The following is a 19,539-nucleotide window of genomic DNA, read 5'->3' on the forward strand; positions in this document are numbered from 1 at the left end:
CTTAATTCCTAAAAGATCCATGACTTGAAATATTATTGTGTTCCAATGTAATCAGTGGGCACCTAAAATGTCTTTCAATAGAGTTCCTTATTTCAGATCTGAGAACTGCACACAGACAGAAAGGATACAAAGAAAGTGCAATACAACTCAAAGCAAAATTCACACAACTTAGAACACCTAAACACCTGAAAAGAACTGCAATAAAAAGATAGATTTGTCTTCACTAATTAGCAGTTTCCAAGTTAGGGAAGATGTAAGCACGCCGGACTATAAGGTGGAAGCTGAAACTAACTAGAAAAGAGTAAAACAATTCAGTTCTATAAAAAGCTATAGGAAAGAATTGTAAAAAATCCTGAAAATGGCTCTTCCTCAGGCATTGAGCTTTCTCAGCCACACTTGCAAACACAATTATAGCAATTTTAGCAGTAGTTGTGTGCAAATTTGAATACCAATTATACATATGTAAAATAGGTATACAGTTTTATTAGAAATTTAATGTATGTCTCTCCAAAATATGTTAACTAAAAGCTGCTTTTTACTTAAGTAAAATAGTGAAACCGATTTAAATGACTTGTAACTAAACCAAGGTTTGTTTTTTGTTTTTTAATTTAGACTTCTAAATGAAATTGACACCTAGGATACCATCAAAACTTTTTCATTAAGCTAGAAGAAAAAAACTATTCCACTCAAGGGAAAAAAAAACTCAACATAAACCTAGATCCAAATTTAATCCTTGATATTATAGCGACTTCCATGATTTCCTTAAGGTAATGCTAAAAATATGAAGCAGTTTGTCTCAAATTATGTCTTCTTTCCCAATTTTGCTACTGTTCTAAAATAGAAGATGTAAAAGAATGTTTAGTAAGAATGTGGAAAAGAGCAGAAAATGGGGGAAATGCATTAACGTATGTATTTATATAAATAAATAATTTTGATATATTTTTGTGTTGCTAGACTAAAATATGTATGTCTTCTAAATGCAAAAATACTTTAAAAATCACCATTTTATTTTCAGTGTTTTGCAAGTTAATATACCATGATCTTAGACTTTGAAAATATTCCTAACACATTCAAGGGTGTATGAGTTAGTCATAATTCTAATATAGAGTGGTTATAACAAAATTACAAAGTGTGATAATTTATGAAAAGTTACCTGCTTATGAATTGTGAGACAGATAATATTAAAATCATTTCAGGTCAATTCATAAATATGATTTGAATACATAACACATTTCAGATTATTCTAGAAATGACACTGTCAACAAATATGACTAGCACAAATTTTCTGCCACTAAAGACTTCATGAAGTAAAGGAAGATCATTGGAACCACCAAGTCCAACTGTTCCCTTGGAAGTAATAAAAATACACAAGAGTAGAGAGTCATTCATTCATTTTTTATTAAGATATAATTGACAAAAATTGTATATATTCATGGTGTTCAATAGGATGTTTTGATATGTATGCATTGTGCAATGGTTAAATAAAGCTAATTAACATAATTCTCAGCACATATTTCTTATTTTTTTGTGGGGAGAACATTTAAGACCTACTCTCTTAGCAATTTCCAAGTACATAATACATTATTATTAACTACACTCACAGTGCCAAACTTATTTATCCTGTGTAACTGAAACCTTGTACACTTTGACGAACATCTCCCCTGCCCCTGACAATTCAGTCTTTAAGATTGTGGCCTATTGGTAAATACTTAAATAAGAAGTTATATTTGAGCAGATCATTGAAAAATGAGAAGAAACTCCACAGACAGAGAAGTCAAAGGATATTTCATTTTATCTCATTGTTGACACATTCATGTATTTTTCTCTCTATCCCTTCAAATATTATCTAAATCATTAAAAATTTTTCTATCCATCAGGTTTTGTTTGAAAGGTCATTTTCTGGGTGAGATCATGCATGAACCAACAATACTAAATAGCTGTTCCCTGTTACTCAGCTTGAGTATCTTAACTTTTTTTTTTTTATTTTAAGTTCTGGGATACACGTGCAGAACACGCAGATTTGTTACATAGATATACATGTGCCATGGTGGTTTGCTGCACCTGTCAACCTGTCATCTAGTTTTTAAGCCCTGCATGCATTAGGTCTTTGTCCTCATGCTGTCTCTCCCCTCGCCCCCAATCCTGCCACAGGCCCTGGTGTGTGATGTTCCCCTCCCTGTGTCCCTGTGTTCTCATTCTTCAACTCCCACTTATAAGTGAGAACATGCAGTGTTTGGTTTTCTGTTCTTGTGTTAATTTGCTGAGAATGATGACTTCCAGCTTCATCCATGTCGCTGCAAAGGACATGAGTATCTTAACTTTTAATCAAGGAATTTAATTGTTTATATTTATTTCCATAACATTGTATTTGGTCCAATGTATAGTTTAATTTTATGTTTTTTTGATTCCTTTTTGTTACATCTTTTGTTTTGCTGACTTATTTTCTTCTGTAATTTTTAAAATAGGGTCCTGATTTCAATTCAAGTACTTAAATATTTTGACATGTTCATTTAAAAAAGATGAGTTACATTAATATTAAAATTAAACTCTTTATTTTTACACTCTTTTACTCATTTTCCTTATATTACTTTCCCAGCATTTTTCTTAGTTCATATTTAATATATCTTCAGGTTATAAATTTCATAAAGAAATAAATTTGTCTTTCCAGATTGTTTAGACTTAAACATTCTATTTTGGAGTTATAATTACAACAGTTATTTATATCCACTAACATCCTATCCCTCCCCACATAAGTTAGAGCTTTCATACATTTATATTAGTTTTTACCTGTTGAATAGCCTTCCTTAGTTGATATTTCATTCATCTCTTTGTGGTACAAAACAATTCTTCCAGAAATTTTTAAAGGAAAATATATTAGGGTTTTGTTCTTTTGAAGTTATACATGGCTCTGGATGTTTTCTACACATATGAACCATATGTTTGCTAAGAATAACATTTTTGAATTACAATTATTTTTCTACAAAATCTATTGACTTTGCTTCACTGTCCTCCTGCATTAATTGTTGCATAGAAAGAACATGAAACCCCATATACTCCTTAGAGAAAAGACACTATCAAAATTTAACAATAAAGTAAATGAAAAGTTTACTGAGAAACATTTGTCAAAGCTTAACTACTTCCTGCTTTGGGAAGGGAAGGGCAACAATATTTATCTTTTGCCAAACTTGAAATATTTCCACTGAAAGGTTTATAAGCATTTTAGGACTTGGCAATATTTAGTTAAGATTAAAATGTCCCTATTTACAATCCTTCAATTCAACAGTAAAAAAAAAAATGGATCACTAAATTGTGCATCAATCTGTATGATCAGAATAGTGTAAAACTACACAAATAACCAAAAGATATACACATTTATTCACATGTATAGAAGCTGGAAATATAATGCTGAGATATAAAAACCAAATTGAAGAATGTTACATATAATATGTTAAGCATTTGCAAAATATTAAAAAAACACACAAACCATATTATTTTTGTTTTAGTTTTATTTTTATCAATGTTATACATGCATATAAGAATCACATAATTCTATATGATTTCTGAGACAGTGATTCATTGTTCCTAACTTTGAAAGAAATATCCAAAATCAACAATTTCAAACATTTTAGCTGATTATCTGTGCATATAACACTATCTCTAAATACTATATACATATGTTAGCATCTCTATTTCTTACAATTTATATATTATCTGTTGAATTTGCAATAATAAAAATAAGAACTTGATTTTCTTTCATTTCCCTCTACAACCATTCATTCGCGTCTTTCCATCACTCCTACTTATCAAAAGTTTTATTGCATCTACATTAACTATTCACATTATTACCATGTGAATGCTATTGATAGGTGAGTCAAGATCTAACTTATGATTGCTTGTCATTTCCTTAAAATATTGTTTTTCCTGAATAATTGTCTGGTTCTTTCCACTTATCACTAAAATAACCCCAAATTATCTGCCAATGATCTTAGATGTTTCTCCTCGCATTAATATGTACCAGGCATTCCATCAATTTTATCCTTTTATAGAAATATCTCCAATAGGCTCTGATCTGTTCAATTAGGACTGGTTGGTTGGATTCCATGCCTGAGGTACATATCTCATCTTGGGATCATCCTTGACAATATTCTGAGAATTCTGTTCTCTTTTATCTCAGTGCTGCATATACATTTTCTGAATCCAATGTGTTGTTACTTCTTGATTTACACTCATGTTTTGATACAGCATATCAACCAGTACCTTCCTAAAAAAGGCTGAATGAGCAATACTAAGAATATAAATGAATTCAATCTCCATACGTGTTGATAATTCATCTGGATGAAAGAGTCAAGGTTTAAACTATTTTTTTTTCTGCATTTTGAAGACATTGCTCCATTGTAGTCTATTTTCCAGTCTTGCTGTAAAGTGTTACTGATTCTGACTCTTTCCACATTTCTTGCTTTATTTTGTTATGTTTGTCTCTCTCTTTCTGGAAACTAGTAGCGTCTTCTCTTTTTCATTATTGTTCTGAAATATCATGTCCATGTGCCTTTGGGTAAGTTTATTTTTACCAATTTTCCTGATCACTTGGTATGGGGTATTGGCTTTCTTTATGCAAGCTTGAGCCCTTCATTTTTAGATGTTTTATTTCAATTATTTGACAGTTTGATTTCTTGCATTTCTGGAATTATTTTAGAATAATAATACTTCTAATATTTTGGCCATTTTACCAGTCCTCTGAATTTCTTACATTCCTTGGTTGTTTCTCAGGTTTTTGCCTCATTGTTTAATTTTCTAAAGGTATAGTTAAGTGTTTTTTTTTTCACTTCAATCATATATATTTAATTTTCAAAAGCCCTTTTCTTGTACTCTTCCATTTTTATGGCCATCTCATGACTTCAAAGCTGAGTAGGGATTTTCTTTTTTCCTGTTCTCTTGCCCTTTGTAATGTTGAATGTGTTTGTTTTAAAAATATTCTTGGCAATTCTGTAGTTCAGTGAACAAAGGCCATGCGTGGTAGAGACACACTTTCTAAGATGTCCACCATAATCTCACCTTCTGATATTATGATATTCTGGCTGACCCAAGGCCTTGCTTCTAATGAATTGAAGTTGGGCCTTGAGATGACTACAGTTCCATCCAACAACTTGATTTCAGCCTGTGAGAAACCATGAGCCACAGAACTCATCTATGCTGAGCCCAGTTTCTATATCTACAGAAACTGTGAATAATAAATGTTGTTTTTAGCAAATAAGTGTTGGGATAATTTGTTTTACAGCAACAGGCAATTAATATAGCATATGATATTTATGAAGCTATTCTTATCTTCATTCTTCCTGATATAAACTAGAACAGAGCTTTCTGTATTACTTTTCTTAGTGAATAAAACTGCAGTTTTGAATGGGGTAAGGCAGTAGGCAATCTAGTTAGTTAAGTGACCAGATTAGTGACCAGAATCTGGAAACAGGATACTTTTGAAACACACTTTCAACAAAACTCTGTTTTCATCCCATTATTCCACTATCAGGGTTACCTAATACCACACATTTCAGAGGTTTCTTGTGGAAAAAGCTATTTAGTTTTCCTACCTGTTGATTTAGGATTTAACTTTCTTGGTCTATTAGATTATTTACCACTCATTCATTTGCTGTTCAGCTTCCAAAATATTTTTCTGTCTTCTCTTTTCCTGTTCTTTTGCCCTTTGTAGTGCTGAATGTGTTTGTTTTAAAAATATTCTTGTTAATAACTTTAGTAAATTTTCAGGGGCCATCTAAAATGGATTCAATCCACTATATATAAAGCAAAAAGTAATCAGTACATTTCGATGATTTTAAACAAATATAAATTTAGTATTTATTCATGTGGGATTAAGGATACATTGATGTTTTTATATTAATCTTTGGAAGTGTTTTGTTTTTAATATTTTATTGTCAAATTTAGGTTTCAAAAACATGATTAAAATATTTTATCTAGGTAATAAGGTTCTTGGGTTTTCATAGTATAATAACATTCCTGCATGATAATAAACTAAAAGCCATGAAAACATCTAAAAGGGGAAGATATAAGAGGACTTCAAGTAAAACTCATAATATGAAATAATTAAGATGGTTGATTTTTACTTTGCAAGTGCTTTTTCTTTTTTTCCATAAAATAAACACTTTGCACACAAATAAATATATTTCCCCACAGTATGCTTGTACAAACCAAGTCACAATCCTATGCCCACATGTGTGATGATCTTTAAAAAGCGATCTGTTTCCATTTTCTTTAGACCAGCTACCTGACATTTCAAAAGATAAGAAGTACTGCTCAGCTTGAATGAACTCAAAAATATCTCTGCAAATGTATTTGAACATATCTTTTGAAATGTCAGTTTGGGACCAAGTGATATGAGTTACTCATTCAAATACTGGAATATAAGTGTTAGGAGTGTGGAACAATTTTTAAAGAGATAGAATAAGATTGAAGAACATATTTTGAATAAATCAATTAAGTAAAAGTTGTGTGGCTACTACTTCATTAAGATAATTATTTCTCTACTCTTAGGATGCTTAAAGTTTAAATATAGAAATATGTTACATCATTTATATACAAGGATATTCATTTGATATTTGAATTTTCCTCTTTTATTTATTTAATATTCTATTGGCTATTTCATCTCACTGTTTTTTTGTATATGTTGAATATTTTTGTGTGTTCTAATATTTTCTTTTTAAGGAGATTTATTATATTATTGGATCCAATTCATCTTGTTCTTGTTGGATAAGTTGAGGGTGCAATGGGCATGGCTATAACCACATATCATCAAAAATTGATGGTGAAAATGACTTACCATACAGCCTAACAGTTGCACTCTTGGGCATTTATGTCACAGATATGAAGACTTATTTTCACAAAGAAACTTGTACACAAATGTTCATAGCAGTTTTATTTGTAACAGCCCAAAGCTGGAAACTACCCAAATGTCCTTAAATGAGTGAATGGTTAAATATGCTGTGGTACATTCATTCTATGGAATACTAATTAGCAACAAAAAAGAAGGAGCTATTATTGACTTACAAATAACTTGGATGAGCCTCACAAACTATACTGAATGAAAAAGCCAATTTCAAAAGGATACAAACTACATCATTCCATTTATGTAACATTTGTAAAACAGCATAACAATAGAAATGAAAATTGGTTAGTGATCTCTAGGTGCTAGGGATAGCGGGTAGTGGATGTGTGGGTATAAAGAGATAACATGAGGGAATATTGTAGTAATGGTACAGTTGGGTATCCTGAGTTTCCTGATGGTTACACAAGGGTACCCATGAAATAAAATTACATAGATTCAGGTACACACACACACACACATTCACACTTACACATGAGCACTTTATAATATGTGAAATCTGAATACGCTTTGTAAAATGTGCCAATGTCAATTTCTTGGTTTTGATTTTTAATTATAAATGTGTATTATGATAACATTGAGGGAAATTTGAGAAAGTGTACATCGGACTTCTTTATACATTTCTTTGCAACATCCAGCTAATCTATAATTATTTCAAAACAAAATGTTTACAAAAAAATCACTTGATGTAAAATAATTCTGATAGGCAAAACATTAAGAGAAAATGCAATATTGCAAACGTTTACTTTGTGGAATCTCATCGTTTTGAGGTTACTAATGTTTACTTCTTCTCACCTTCCATTGGGGGCCAACGAAAGCTATTGTCCTTAGACTTGTTCACTGTGGATGTCTGCAGGAAGGCTTCATGTACATGCCTATGAAAAAGGATTCAAAAGTGTTTTTTTTTCCTTTTTTTAAATATTGAAGGGAGTATTTCCATTCTGCCCTTTGCTCTTTTTGATTATTTTTCATAAACATAAAATGAAATTTGATGTTACAATGCAAATAATACTAGGAATATGTTTTGTAAAGGTAAAAAAGGAAGATTTTTTTTTCCTAGGTTTTTGTTTTGTGGAAAATTTAGTTAATTTTTAAATATGTTTTTATAAAATAACTCATACACCATCATTTTCATAATTTATTAATTGTCATCTAATAAGCAAGTTCAGAATTAACAATAAGAACTATTGATGGATTTCAAACCATGACTTTGGTTTGTGATTTATGATTCACGTTTAAGCCCTTTATTAAGTCATGTACTTCCCCCTCAGTGGTCATCAGCACTGATGATTAAATACATTTTTAATTATCAAACATAAAGAACTGATAGTATCTTTGATGGAATCAACCAGTTTTACTACAAACCATCACTTACATTTTTATATTTGCCTCACATCCTTTTATCACTTTATGAAAATTATGTATTTCTTCTATCCACATAGCTTTCTGTGTTTTTATATAATTTTATAAATTTAACAAGTAGGAAAGGAAGGGAAAAAGTATTATTTCAGGGGCCAGTTTCATTTTTGGGTCAGTATGAATAAAGAAAGTTTCTTATGGATTTTTTTGAATTATGATTGTTGAGGATCTGTGGGCAGAGCCTCCATGAGAGAGATTGGGCAATATATTAGTCTATTTTCATGCTGCTGATAAAGACATAGCCAATACTGGGAAGAAAAAGAGAAAGAGGTTTAATGGACTTACAGTTCCACATGGCTGGGGAGGCCTCACAATCATGGCAGAAGGCAAGGAGGAGCAAGTCACATCTTACATGAATGGCGGCAGGCAAAGAGAAGAGTGAGCTTGGGTAGGGGAACTCTTCTTTATAAAATCATCAGATCTCATGGGACTTAATCAGGCAGAGAAGGGTTTAACCAAAGACAATGCTTTGGGAAATATTCTTCTCAGTTGAGAAGATAAGAGTTTAGGTGCTTTGAGGAAGAGGAAGATAGAAAATGGTTTTCAAAGACGAAAAAAGCCAGGAAAATGGACATTAGAAAACCATTTGATGACAAACAAATTCTCTGTGATATTTTCTTAGTCTGTTCTCATGCTGCTAATACATACCTGAGAATGGGTAATTCATAGAGGAAAGAGGTTCAATTTTCTCACAGTTCCACATGACTGGGGAAGCCTCACAATATTGGTGGAAGTTGAATGAGGAGCAAAGTGAGTTCTTACATGGTGACAGGAAGGCAAGAGAGCTTTTGCAAGGAAACTCCCATTTATAAAACCATCAGATCTCATGAGACTTATTCACTACCACAAGAACAGTATAAGGGAAACCGCCCCCATGATTCAATTATCTCCACCTGGTCCCACCATTGACAGGTGGAGAGTATTACATTTGAAGGTGAGATTTGGGTGGGGACACAGACAAATCACATCATTCCACCCCTGGCTCCTTCCAAATCTCATGTCCTCACATTTCAAAACCAATCATGTTTTCCCAACAGTCCCCAAAAGTGTTAACTAATTTCAGCATTAAGTCAAAAGTGCACATTCCAAAGTCTCATCTGAGACAACAAAAGTCCCTTTCACTTATGAGCTTGTAAAGTGAAAAGCAAGTTAGTTGTTTCCTAGATACAATGGGGTACAGGCATTGGGTAAATATAACTCTTCCAAATGGGAGAAATTGGACAGAACAAAGGGGCATCAGGCCCCATGCAAGTTCAAAACCCAGTGGGGCAGTCAAATCATAAAAGCTCCAAAATGATCTCCTTTGACTTCATGTCTCATATCCAGATCACACTGATGCAAGAGGTGAGTTCCCAGGGTCTTGCGTTACTCTACCCCTGTGGCTTTGCAGGGTACAGCCCCCCTCCTGGATGCTTTAACAGGTTGGCATTGAGTGTCTGCAGCTTTTCCAGGAACACAGTGCAAGCTGTCAATGTATCCACCATTCTGGGATCTGGAGGATGGAGGCCCCCTTCTCTCAGTTCAACTAGGCAGTGCCCCAGTGGGGGTTTTGTATGGGGATTCATACCCACATTTCCCTTCTGCACTGCCCTAGCAGAGGTTCTCCATGAGGGCTTCCCCCGTGTAGCACACCTCTTCCTAGACATCCAGGTGTTTCCATACATCCTCTGAAATCTTGTCAGAGGTTCCCAAACCTCAACTCTTGATCTCTCTGCACCTGCAGGCCCAACACCACATGTAAGCTGCCAAGGCTTGGGGCTTGCATCATCTGAAGCAGGGACCTGAGCTCTAGGTTGGCCTCTTTTAGCCATGGCTGGGATGCAGGGACCAACTCCAGAGACTGCAGAAAACAGCAAGCCCTTGGGTCCAGCACACAAAATTATTTTTTCCTCCTTGGCCTCCCAGCTTGTGATATGAGGGGCTTCCATGAAGACCTCTAATATGCCCTGTTAGAGGCGAATGTCTTGGTGATTAACATTTGACTCCTCATTACTTACGTAAATTTCTGCAGCTGGCTTGAATTTCTCTCAGAAAATGGGTTTTTCTTTTCTATCACATCAACAGACTGCAAATATTCTGAACTTTTATGTTCTGCTTCCCTTTTAAACATAAGTTCCAATTCCAAATCATATATTTGTGAATACATAAAACTGAATGCTTTTAACAGTACCCAAGTCACCTCTGGACTGCTTTGCTGCTTAGAAATTTCTTCCACCAGATGCTCTAAATCATCTCTCAAGTTCGAAGTTCCACAAATCTCTAGGGCAGGGGCAAAATGCTGCCAGTCTCTTTGCTTAAACTTAGCAAGAGTCATGTTTGCTCCAGTTCCCAACAAGTTCCCCTTCTCCATCTGAGACCACCTCATCCTGGACTTTATTGTCAATATCACTATCAGCATTTTTGTCAAAGCCATTCAACAAGTCTCTAGGAAGTTATAAACATTTCATCTTCCTGTCTTCTTCTGAGCCCTCCAACTGTTCCAACCTCTCTGCCTGTTACCCAGTTCCAGAGGTGCTTCAACATTTTTGGGTATCTTTACAGAAGCACCACACCCCTGGTACCAATTTACTATATTAGTCAGTTTTTACCCCGCTAATAAAAACATAAAGGAATTTATAAAGGAAAGAGGTTTAATTGACTTACACTTCCACATGGTTTGGGAGGCCTCACAATCATGGCTGAAGACAAATGAGGAGCAAAGTCAAATCTCACATAGCAGCAAGCAAGAGAGCTTGTGCACGTGAATTCCCATTTATAGATCTATCAGATCTCGTGAGACTTATTCACTACAATGAGAATAGTATGGGGGAAACCACTTCCATGATTCAATTATCTCCACCTGGCCCTATCCTTGAGACATGGAAATTACTACAATTCAAGGTGAGATTTGGGTGGGGACACAGCCAAACCACACCAATCTCACACCGTAAAACTTTAGGAAGTGAAATTTCAATTTTTACTAATTCTGTGATATAGTCTTCTCCTCTTTTCACATATTTCAAGAAAATTAACTATTCATAACCTACACATATGATCGCGAAGAAGAGGAATGTTACCAATTATGAGGTAAACCAGTGTGGAAAGAAAATAGAATTAGAACTACAGTCAATAAAGTTAGTGTGCTGGAAAATTTAGTGGGAAAATGCATTGAAACATGAGGTACACAACAGAAATCATGCATCCTAGGAATTTTGGAAGACTTGTAAATGTTGTGGATACATTTTCTGTGGACAGAAAATGATTAAGTCAAATAAGTATTGTACCTAACTCTTTTTATAATAGGGGCAAGAGGCTAATTAAAGTAATTTTTACTTTACTATTTTTTGGTAATATAAAGTTACTAATTATTACCATCTTTGTACTCTTTTCTGTCTCTCCTTCTCTTCCACCTTCTTTTTATTTTTTTCTTCCCTGTTCTCTCTCTCTCTCTCGTGTGTGTGTGTGTGTGTGTTTGTGTGTGTGTATTGATGACTGCATATACATTTTCATCTAAGATTTGTTTTTGTTTTTGTTTTTCAAGACAGAGTCTTGTTCTGTCGCCCAGGCTGGAATGCAGTGGCAAAATCTTATTTCACTGTGACCTCTGCCACCTGGGTTCAAGCGATTCTCCTGACTCAGCCTCCTGAGGAGCCAGGATTACAGGTGTCTACAACCACACCCAGCTAGTTTTTGTATTTTTGGTAGAGATGAGGTTTTACCAAGTTGGCCAGGCTAGTCTTGAACTCCTGACCTCAGGTGATCCACCTGCCTCAGCTTCCCAAAGTGCTGTGATTATAGGCATGGGCCACTAAGCCTGGCTTAGGATGTTTTTTTTTACTCATGTTTTTCTATTGTTATATGTTATAAATGCTAATTATTGAAAATGCAAACATTAAAAATATAAAAATAAATTCAATTCATCCCACCAGTCATATACAAATGTCAATAATGGGATATAGCTCTTCAAACTTAAAAAAGTTTGCTTTTTATTAGCCAGGCTTTATATATATATACACACACACACACACACATTTATATACATATATTTATTTATAAATTTATATATATAAATATATACAAATATATATATTTATATATATCTTTATATATCTCTCTTTATATATCTTTATATATATAAAGATAGCTTTAAATATCAAAGTGAAAGTCATATATATATATATATATATTCTCGTATTTAAATGGTCCTCCTGGGCTTTGTGGCTCACGCCTGTAATCACAGTCATTTGGGAGGCTGAGGTGGGAGGATGGCTTGAGGCCAGGAGTTCAAGACCTGCCTGGACAAAGTGAGATACCCATCTCTATAAAAAATTAAAAAAAATTAGCCAGGTATAGTACTGCAAGCCTGTAGTGCCAGCCCAGGAGTTCAAGGTTACAGTGAGCTCTGATTGCACTACTGCACTCCAGCCTGGTGACAGAGTGTCTGTCTCAATAAATAAATAAATAAAAATTTAAAAATGATCCCATAATATTCTATTATATAAATATACTATAATATATTAACCATTTCATATTAAAGATTAGAACACTTCTGGTTTTTATCAGTTAAAAATACCGTTATGTTTAATCTTTTGGCCCATTTTAATTTACTCACAATATAAAAAATGTAATTGCTAGATCTGAAACTATGCATACCTTAAAAGCACTTGATGTTATTTTAAAACAACGATAATAAAGATGTTTCAGATTAACATCCCACGAACAGCATATCAGAGTACATGAGATTATCACTGCTAACTTTTAGCCGGAAGTTTGTTCAATAGACAATGAACAGTGGTATCAAAAGCCTGGGCTGGACTCCCGGCTACTAGGGAGGCTGTATTCCTGGCTACTTGGGAGGCTGACATAGGAGTATCACTGCAGGCCAGGAGTTCCAGGCTGCAGTGAGCTATGATCCAGCCATTGCACTCTATACACTCTAGCCTGGGCAACAGAGGGAGACTCTGTCTCAAAAAAAAAAAAAAAATCCGAGTTGCATATGTACCCCTTTATTATTTATGCTATTGAAAAAAATTGATCAGTTTTCCCCTAGCAAACTATAGCAATTATTTTATAAAATATGTTTTTGTAGGAGTAGATTAGCTATCAATTTCAAGTCACATATCAACTGAGATTAATAAACAGTTCTCTGAATGTGAAAAATATTACAGCTTATTTTTCACGTATTTGCAAATACTTTTGGAGTCCAGAAAACAGGTTAGAATAGGTAGAATTTTAACTCTAACAGTAGTGTTATTTCCATTTTCTGACTCTTACGTCCACACATTTCCTACTTTTTCAGTCCCAAAAGTCCATATTATCCCAGCATTCACAACTTCATCTGATGCCAGTTATCCAAGATGCTGGATGCAAACAATAACCAAAGAATTTCCTGGCAAGTCAATTTGGCTCATCATAAACTCTAGTAGCCTTGGCCTCATGCTATGCTGCAACATCTGCAATCCTAGCATATTGATAAAAGAATGATTAAAGAAGAAACCACCACCATCAACAACCACCATGTCTCTTCGGCTCACTGTAATTCATCTGAACATCTTATTCTTTCTTCTTTGCTACATAACTTCCTATTAATAATCACGAACAGTGTGACAACTTTATTCTGTTCTCAATATTGATAGAAAAGAGATAAAAAGTGCTGATTGTGATATGGACATCTTTAATAAGTGAAATTTCTGATAAGTAAGCATTTCATGTACTGTTACGTTATAAAATACTTTCTATATTTATATCCTCATTAATTTATTAAAATGGTATTAATGTATTTTTTTAATTAAACACCCATCTGATAACTTGTTAAATTTAAAAATAATTTAACTTCACATTAATAGGTAGAAATGTGAGTCATTAGCAAAAAGAAGAGATTCTAGGACTTCGGAAAAAAATGCTTAAGAAATAATACTAAACAAAAAATATTTGATGTTTTATGTTCATTAACTTAAGACATAATACACACAATTATGGATATATTACAATATTATCTATGTTGTGAACTTCAAGAGTTATTGATTGCTTAAATATATTTTAGTCAATATTTACCTTTGAGATCAAAATAATTAATATCACCGTACATCTATCCTCTTTAGAAAATTATGAATCTGAAAACTTCTTTAGGGTATCTTATCGTTTCATTAGGGTATCATATAATTTCTCATCTAAAATCTACCATGGGTTAAAATTTTGCTTTGCTTGTATTTTTCACCAAATTCCCCCAAAGAAAGAATCTAGCTAAGTGACAAAAATATTTAAAACTGATCTGTAAAAAATTGCTACAATTATATGAGAGGAAAAATGCTCTTGAGTTTATGGAGTTTTATTTAAATTGTTTTAGTAAAGACTGTTGCTTATATTTTTTACCATGGTTTAAAGGGGCTGTGTGCCATGTGTTGAGCTACTATTATCTGACCACAGACGTCAATCTTGTTATTTCCTTGATTTGGTCCATTGTCTTCATTGTACACAAACAAATCGTGTGCATGTTTTTATGTACACGAAACAGTATTTTTCTTTAAGTAATGCTTGCTTATGATCCTTCATTTCTTGTTTTCTCCTATTCATTTATCTGACCTATACTACCTATTTTGAAAATCGCTTTTAGACTTAAACCTGAAAATTAAAATATTTTCATGTATTCATTGCTCCCATTCATGCAGAATTTTGGGGTAGTTCTCTTTTTCTGATCAACCTGGTTATCAAATTTATTCTTTACTTCTGTTATGTAGGACTTTTCTCCAATAGACTCAATCCCATGGGTGAAAGTTTCCGTGTCTTACCAGCTGTGAGACTACTTGGATCACCTAATCTCATTTCCTCAGTTTTCTCATCATTAACATGGGGATAATAATTACACCAACATCAGGGTTGAAGTGTCAGCATTAAGTAAAATAGTTAAGGTAAAAACGTCACATAATGCTTTACACATAGCAAATCTTCAGGAAAAACTAGCAAGGCTTTCTGTCAAAATTACTTTTCTTGAATCTTTGAATGCAGGGAAGATACATTTGGGCTTATTGATACACTGAACCTAACTATAATATTAAAACTTTTTATGAGGTTAGTAAACTTTCAAGGCACCTTATCAAGGTTACTTTGAATATCCTTCCTTCAGGAATACTTAGTACTGAAGTCACACAAAAGCACAGATCTTGGGAGACACTAACCACTTGCATCTTTTAAGGTCATAGTAGCTATTCCAAGAAATGAGAAATGCAAACAATAGGGCACCAAAACCAATATTGATGGCATGGCCTTTTGTTGTGCAAAACAATAAGTATAAAAGAAAAATATAAACCAAATCTAGTTTTCATGCAATGCCATGGTTCAATGTAATTGTGTTAAAATAAAAAGTATTAATATGCCAAGACATCAACACGTGGCCAAATGTGAATCTCCTTTGAGCTTGAAGTCCAAGTCAAACCACCATCGTTACCTTTTCTGATTAACCCTCCTTAGATCAAGAAATGATTTTCATTGTTGTTATCAGAACTTCATGAACTTTACAGCTTCAGTGAACTTTACAGCTGTTCATTCTTTCAGAGATGTGTAATCAATATTATTAAAGAACTATGAGAAAGATGGCTGCAATTTAAGGTGGAGAATACAAAGAATTTTGCTTTCTATATTCTCAATCATGTAACTTAGCTATGTTGGGAGAAGATAACACACTTATGCCCATGCTGACCAGCGTCCCAGGTTTTCTTTGACAAACCAGATTTAAATTCTGTCTTTCTTCTCTTTAGATATAGTTAGACAATTTTATTCCACCGTTGATTCAGAAAATATTGGCATTGTGTTGATTTATGTAAAGCTATGAGTACTTTGAGGAGGAGAACGAAGTAACTTTTTTGTTGGGAAAAGAAGAATTTAATCTTGAGTGCCTGGCCCTCCTAGGACACTGGGTATGATTTAGATGACAGTAGTGTGTGTGTGTGTGTGTGTGTGTGTGTGTTGTGGTGGGGTGGGGTGGGGGGCGGATAAATATTTCCAGAGATGGGATTTCTTTAGAATGGAATGACAGGTAGAAAAATCAGAGAGGCATGAGGTAATTTAGGGGAAAAATGAGTTTAACATTGTAGTATAGAATAAAAAATATATTTAAACCATTTGTAGTAGAAGGCTTTAAATTCTAGGCTGAAAAATTTGGTTATGTTGTGGCCAATAGTAAATAATTGGAGATAGATGAACAGGGTAGTCACATAGACATGCAACCAACGGAAGGGAAGAAGGCTTGAAGATTGTCTTCTCCAAATTCCTCATTTTACTGATGAGGATACCGAGGCCTGTAGAAGTAAAGGAACGAGCTCAAAGCCCCATTAAACTCATATTAGTTTTATTACATATTTCTGGGCTTTAGATATCATAGTTGGTATTCTGCTTAAATATTTTTAAGTAACTCAATTATAATTGTAGGGGAGAGGGGAGCTTACATTTTGAATGGTCCTCAAATAGAAACATAAATTTTAACTTTCCACCTCACCCGTGAGGCTTTTTGCCAAACTGAGAAACTGATTCACTGCTCTTCCTCTAAATTTGCTTCATCCATTTGGAGCACATTATAATAAAAAGAACCTGCTTTCAGACTTCTGGTGCCAAAACATTTCAGGAAAAAAAGAAATCAAAGATGAGCTTTCACCTCTTTACAAAATTGCATCACTGCTGCTTTATTCTTTCATCTTTATTGCAAATATTTAAACAAAAAACAAATGTCACCAGCTAAAGATAGTGAGGAATTTATTGTGGAGACAAACAAGGCTCTAGATATGTCAAAACTGGTGAGCTGACTCACCTTTATTAGGTGTGAACGGAAGCCCAAGCTTTACAGTGGTTACTATACATGAAATTAGATGAGATATCTTTCTTCTATAATCAGACCTTTCTGTAAGTGCTTTCTCTGCAGCCTTTTGTTTTTAAATGCCTGTGTACTAAAATTGTCCTTCAAATGTATCTCTTTGAAAGAATGAATAAATCGAGGGAATATACTAAAGCAAGAAAAGACATAATAGAGGTGAAGCATAGAAAGTTGATTGTTTTAACTGTTTTTTTTCACTGTTTGTAAATCTCCCAATGCTATAGAGCACAATCAATTAAAATAATTAATTTTTCAAAACCCTGAATTTATTTGACCGAGGCTAATTTCACTGGAATGTATGTCGTGTATCTGCATATCGTCCAATTTCTAAAATACTAAAACATTTTATCAATGAAATAAATGAATTAAATCGCCACCTATGAAAGTACCTGGCACACTACAAATCTCAATAGTCAAATTCTTTGACTCCTTGAAATCTCAAACAGAGCTACCGCCTCTTTATTTACTCTACAATTTACTTCTGAAGAAAACGTTGAGTAATTATCCTATTCCAGCCATCAAAGTAGGGGAAGAACAGAAAGGGTCAGCAGCGGTAAGCGGTATGGGTGTTTAAGAAACTAGCCACGGACCAGCAGAGCCTGCGAATGCGCGGCGATGTGACGACAAGGTTGTTGATGCCACAGCCTGTGAGGGACAGCAGGCAAGATGCCAAACGGAGGGACCCGCGTCTCTAAGGGCCGCCGGCTGAGCTGGGGCTGATCTCCCTTCCGCCTCCCGGGAACCCCAGTCCTCGCCAGCGTCGTCAGGAGGATTCCTTGCCCTAATTATCCCGGGAGGAAGACGCGCCTTTCCCGGAGACCGCTAGGCAACACTCACCAAGGCAGCCTCCAGATTACTTCCCTCCGTGGGTGTGTGACTTCGTCGAAGCAACTCACACTTACAGTAGATTCTCACTGGCGAGGCTGCGAGCAGCAGAGGGCGGGGGAGCTGGGAAGAGGAGGAGGGAAGGAGGGTGGGAGGCGCTGAGCTGGGAGGCAGAGGAGACGCCGGAGCTCCAGACACAGCAGGAGCGCGCCTTGGCGGTGCAGTTTCAACCTCGACTTCGCAGCCGCGCACACACCGCCTGCTCCCCGAGCAGCGGGAACCGCAGCAGCTCCTGGGCCGCCGCAGCTCAGCTCCGCGCTCCTACCGGCCGGCCGCCGTCAGTCCCTCCCCTCGTCAGCACTCAGCCCGCAGCTATTTCCTTCTGCCAGGCTCTTTGAACTCTGGATCTTTGCTTTTGCTCGCTGCTCTCCTGTTTTTCATTCTCCACATTTTCTCAAGTCCTCTTTCTTTATCCTTAGCCACCCTGCTTTTTTCCTCCTTTTTTAAAAAATCGGAGATTTCGTCTTAAAATGATTTGTCTTCCTTACCTTCGTCCATTTCAACACTGAAGACTGCAAAGAACCTTCACCTTTCCCCTAGTGGTATTTAAAAATTCTCAATCCGTAAAAAGTCTTTTTGAAAGGCAAAGGAACAGGACCCAGGACCCTCTCGACACCCTTGATCCGAGTCCAGATCTGCACTAGCAACCAGAACTAATATTTGATTTAACCCCACCAAAGAGGGAGGCGAGAGGAGCCAGAAGCAAACTTCAGCTGTCTCAGCCGGATCCGTGGTTCCCACATTTGGAGGAGCCGCGTGCCAGAAGGCGTAGGACCCCAAGGGGGGACAAGGAGGACTCCCGAGTCTCCCTTCGCCGCTCCGCGAGGCCGAAGCGGTGGACTGAGCCGCTCGGGACAGCGGCACCGGAGGAGGCTCGGAGAAGATGCGGGGCTCGGGGCCCCGGGGTGTGGGACGCCGGCGGCCCCCAAGCGGCGGCGGCGACACCCCCATCACCCCAGCGTCCCTGGCCGGCTGCTACTCTGCACCTCGACGGGCTCCCCTCTGGACGTGCCTTCTCCTGTGCGCCGCACTCCGGACCCTCCTGGCCAGCCCCAGCAACGAAGGTAGGGAGATGGGGGTGGGGACCGTGGCGACCTGGGGCGGAGGGGCTAGGCGGGGCCTGGGAGTTCAGGTCTCCGCGCGCCGGACGCTGCTGCTGCAGACTAAATCGCAGTCTCATCTCAAATTGGTATTTGTCGTCCCCTTCCACTGGCCTTTTCGCTCCCCTCTGCGGTTTTTGGTTGCATTGTTTGACGTTAGCTGCGGAGTGCTGGGCAAGGAACAAGAGTGTGGACAGAGGCTGGTTGGGGGGCTGGGAAGGTGGAAAACCTTGGGGGAAAGGAGGTCGAGGCCTCCTTTGGGGAATGGAGGCCCGTTCCAGGGGGATGGGTGCGGCTGGGGCTCACTTAAGGCGCGTGGGGAAGTGACATTTCGGGCTTGAAGGAGTGGGAACTGTTGGAAGCTCAGTGACAAGGATCTCTGGAGCAGTGGGGCTTTTAGA

The 19,539-nt window shown here is 36.2% G+C and overlaps 1 protein-coding gene and 1 long non-coding RNA gene across 10 annotated transcripts in view; one reads left to right on the forward strand and one right to left on the reverse strand.

The window, feature by feature from the left end:
* Positions 1–18,075, reverse strand: part of LOC117979986 (uncharacterized) — a 37,192-nt gene extending 19,117 nt beyond the window's left edge. Inside the window, exon 1 of one of the 2 annotated variants that reach the window (XR_008625162.3) lies at positions 17,991–18,066. This is a non-coding gene — a long non-coding RNA (uncharacterized LOC117979986). Of the gene's footprint in view, positions 1–17,990 lie in introns of both variants that reach the window. The other variant, XR_004671098.4, reaches the window with a different exon arrangement.
* EPHA5 (EPH receptor A5) overlaps positions 16,753–19,539 on the forward strand; it is a 352,110-nt gene continuing 349,323 nt past the window's right edge. For 2 of the 8 annotated variants that reach the window (XM_034958727.4, XM_034958729.4), the window contains exon 1: positions 16,753–19,102. In XM_034958727.4, coding sequence (XP_034814618.2) covers positions 18,922–19,102 — 181 coding nt within the window. In that variant the 5' untranslated portion in view covers positions 16,753–18,921. The remainder of the gene's footprint in view (positions 19,103–19,539) is intronic. The other 6 variants (XM_063603804.1, XM_034958732.3, XM_034958728.4 and 3 more) reach the window with 5 other exon arrangements.

The sequence above is a fragment of the Pan paniscus genome, chromosome 3, assembly GCF_029289425.2.
Source record: "Pan paniscus chromosome 3, NHGRI_mPanPan1-v2.0_pri, whole genome shotgun sequence".
Taxonomy (NCBI): domain Eukaryota; kingdom Metazoa; phylum Chordata; class Mammalia; order Primates; family Hominidae; genus Pan; species Pan paniscus.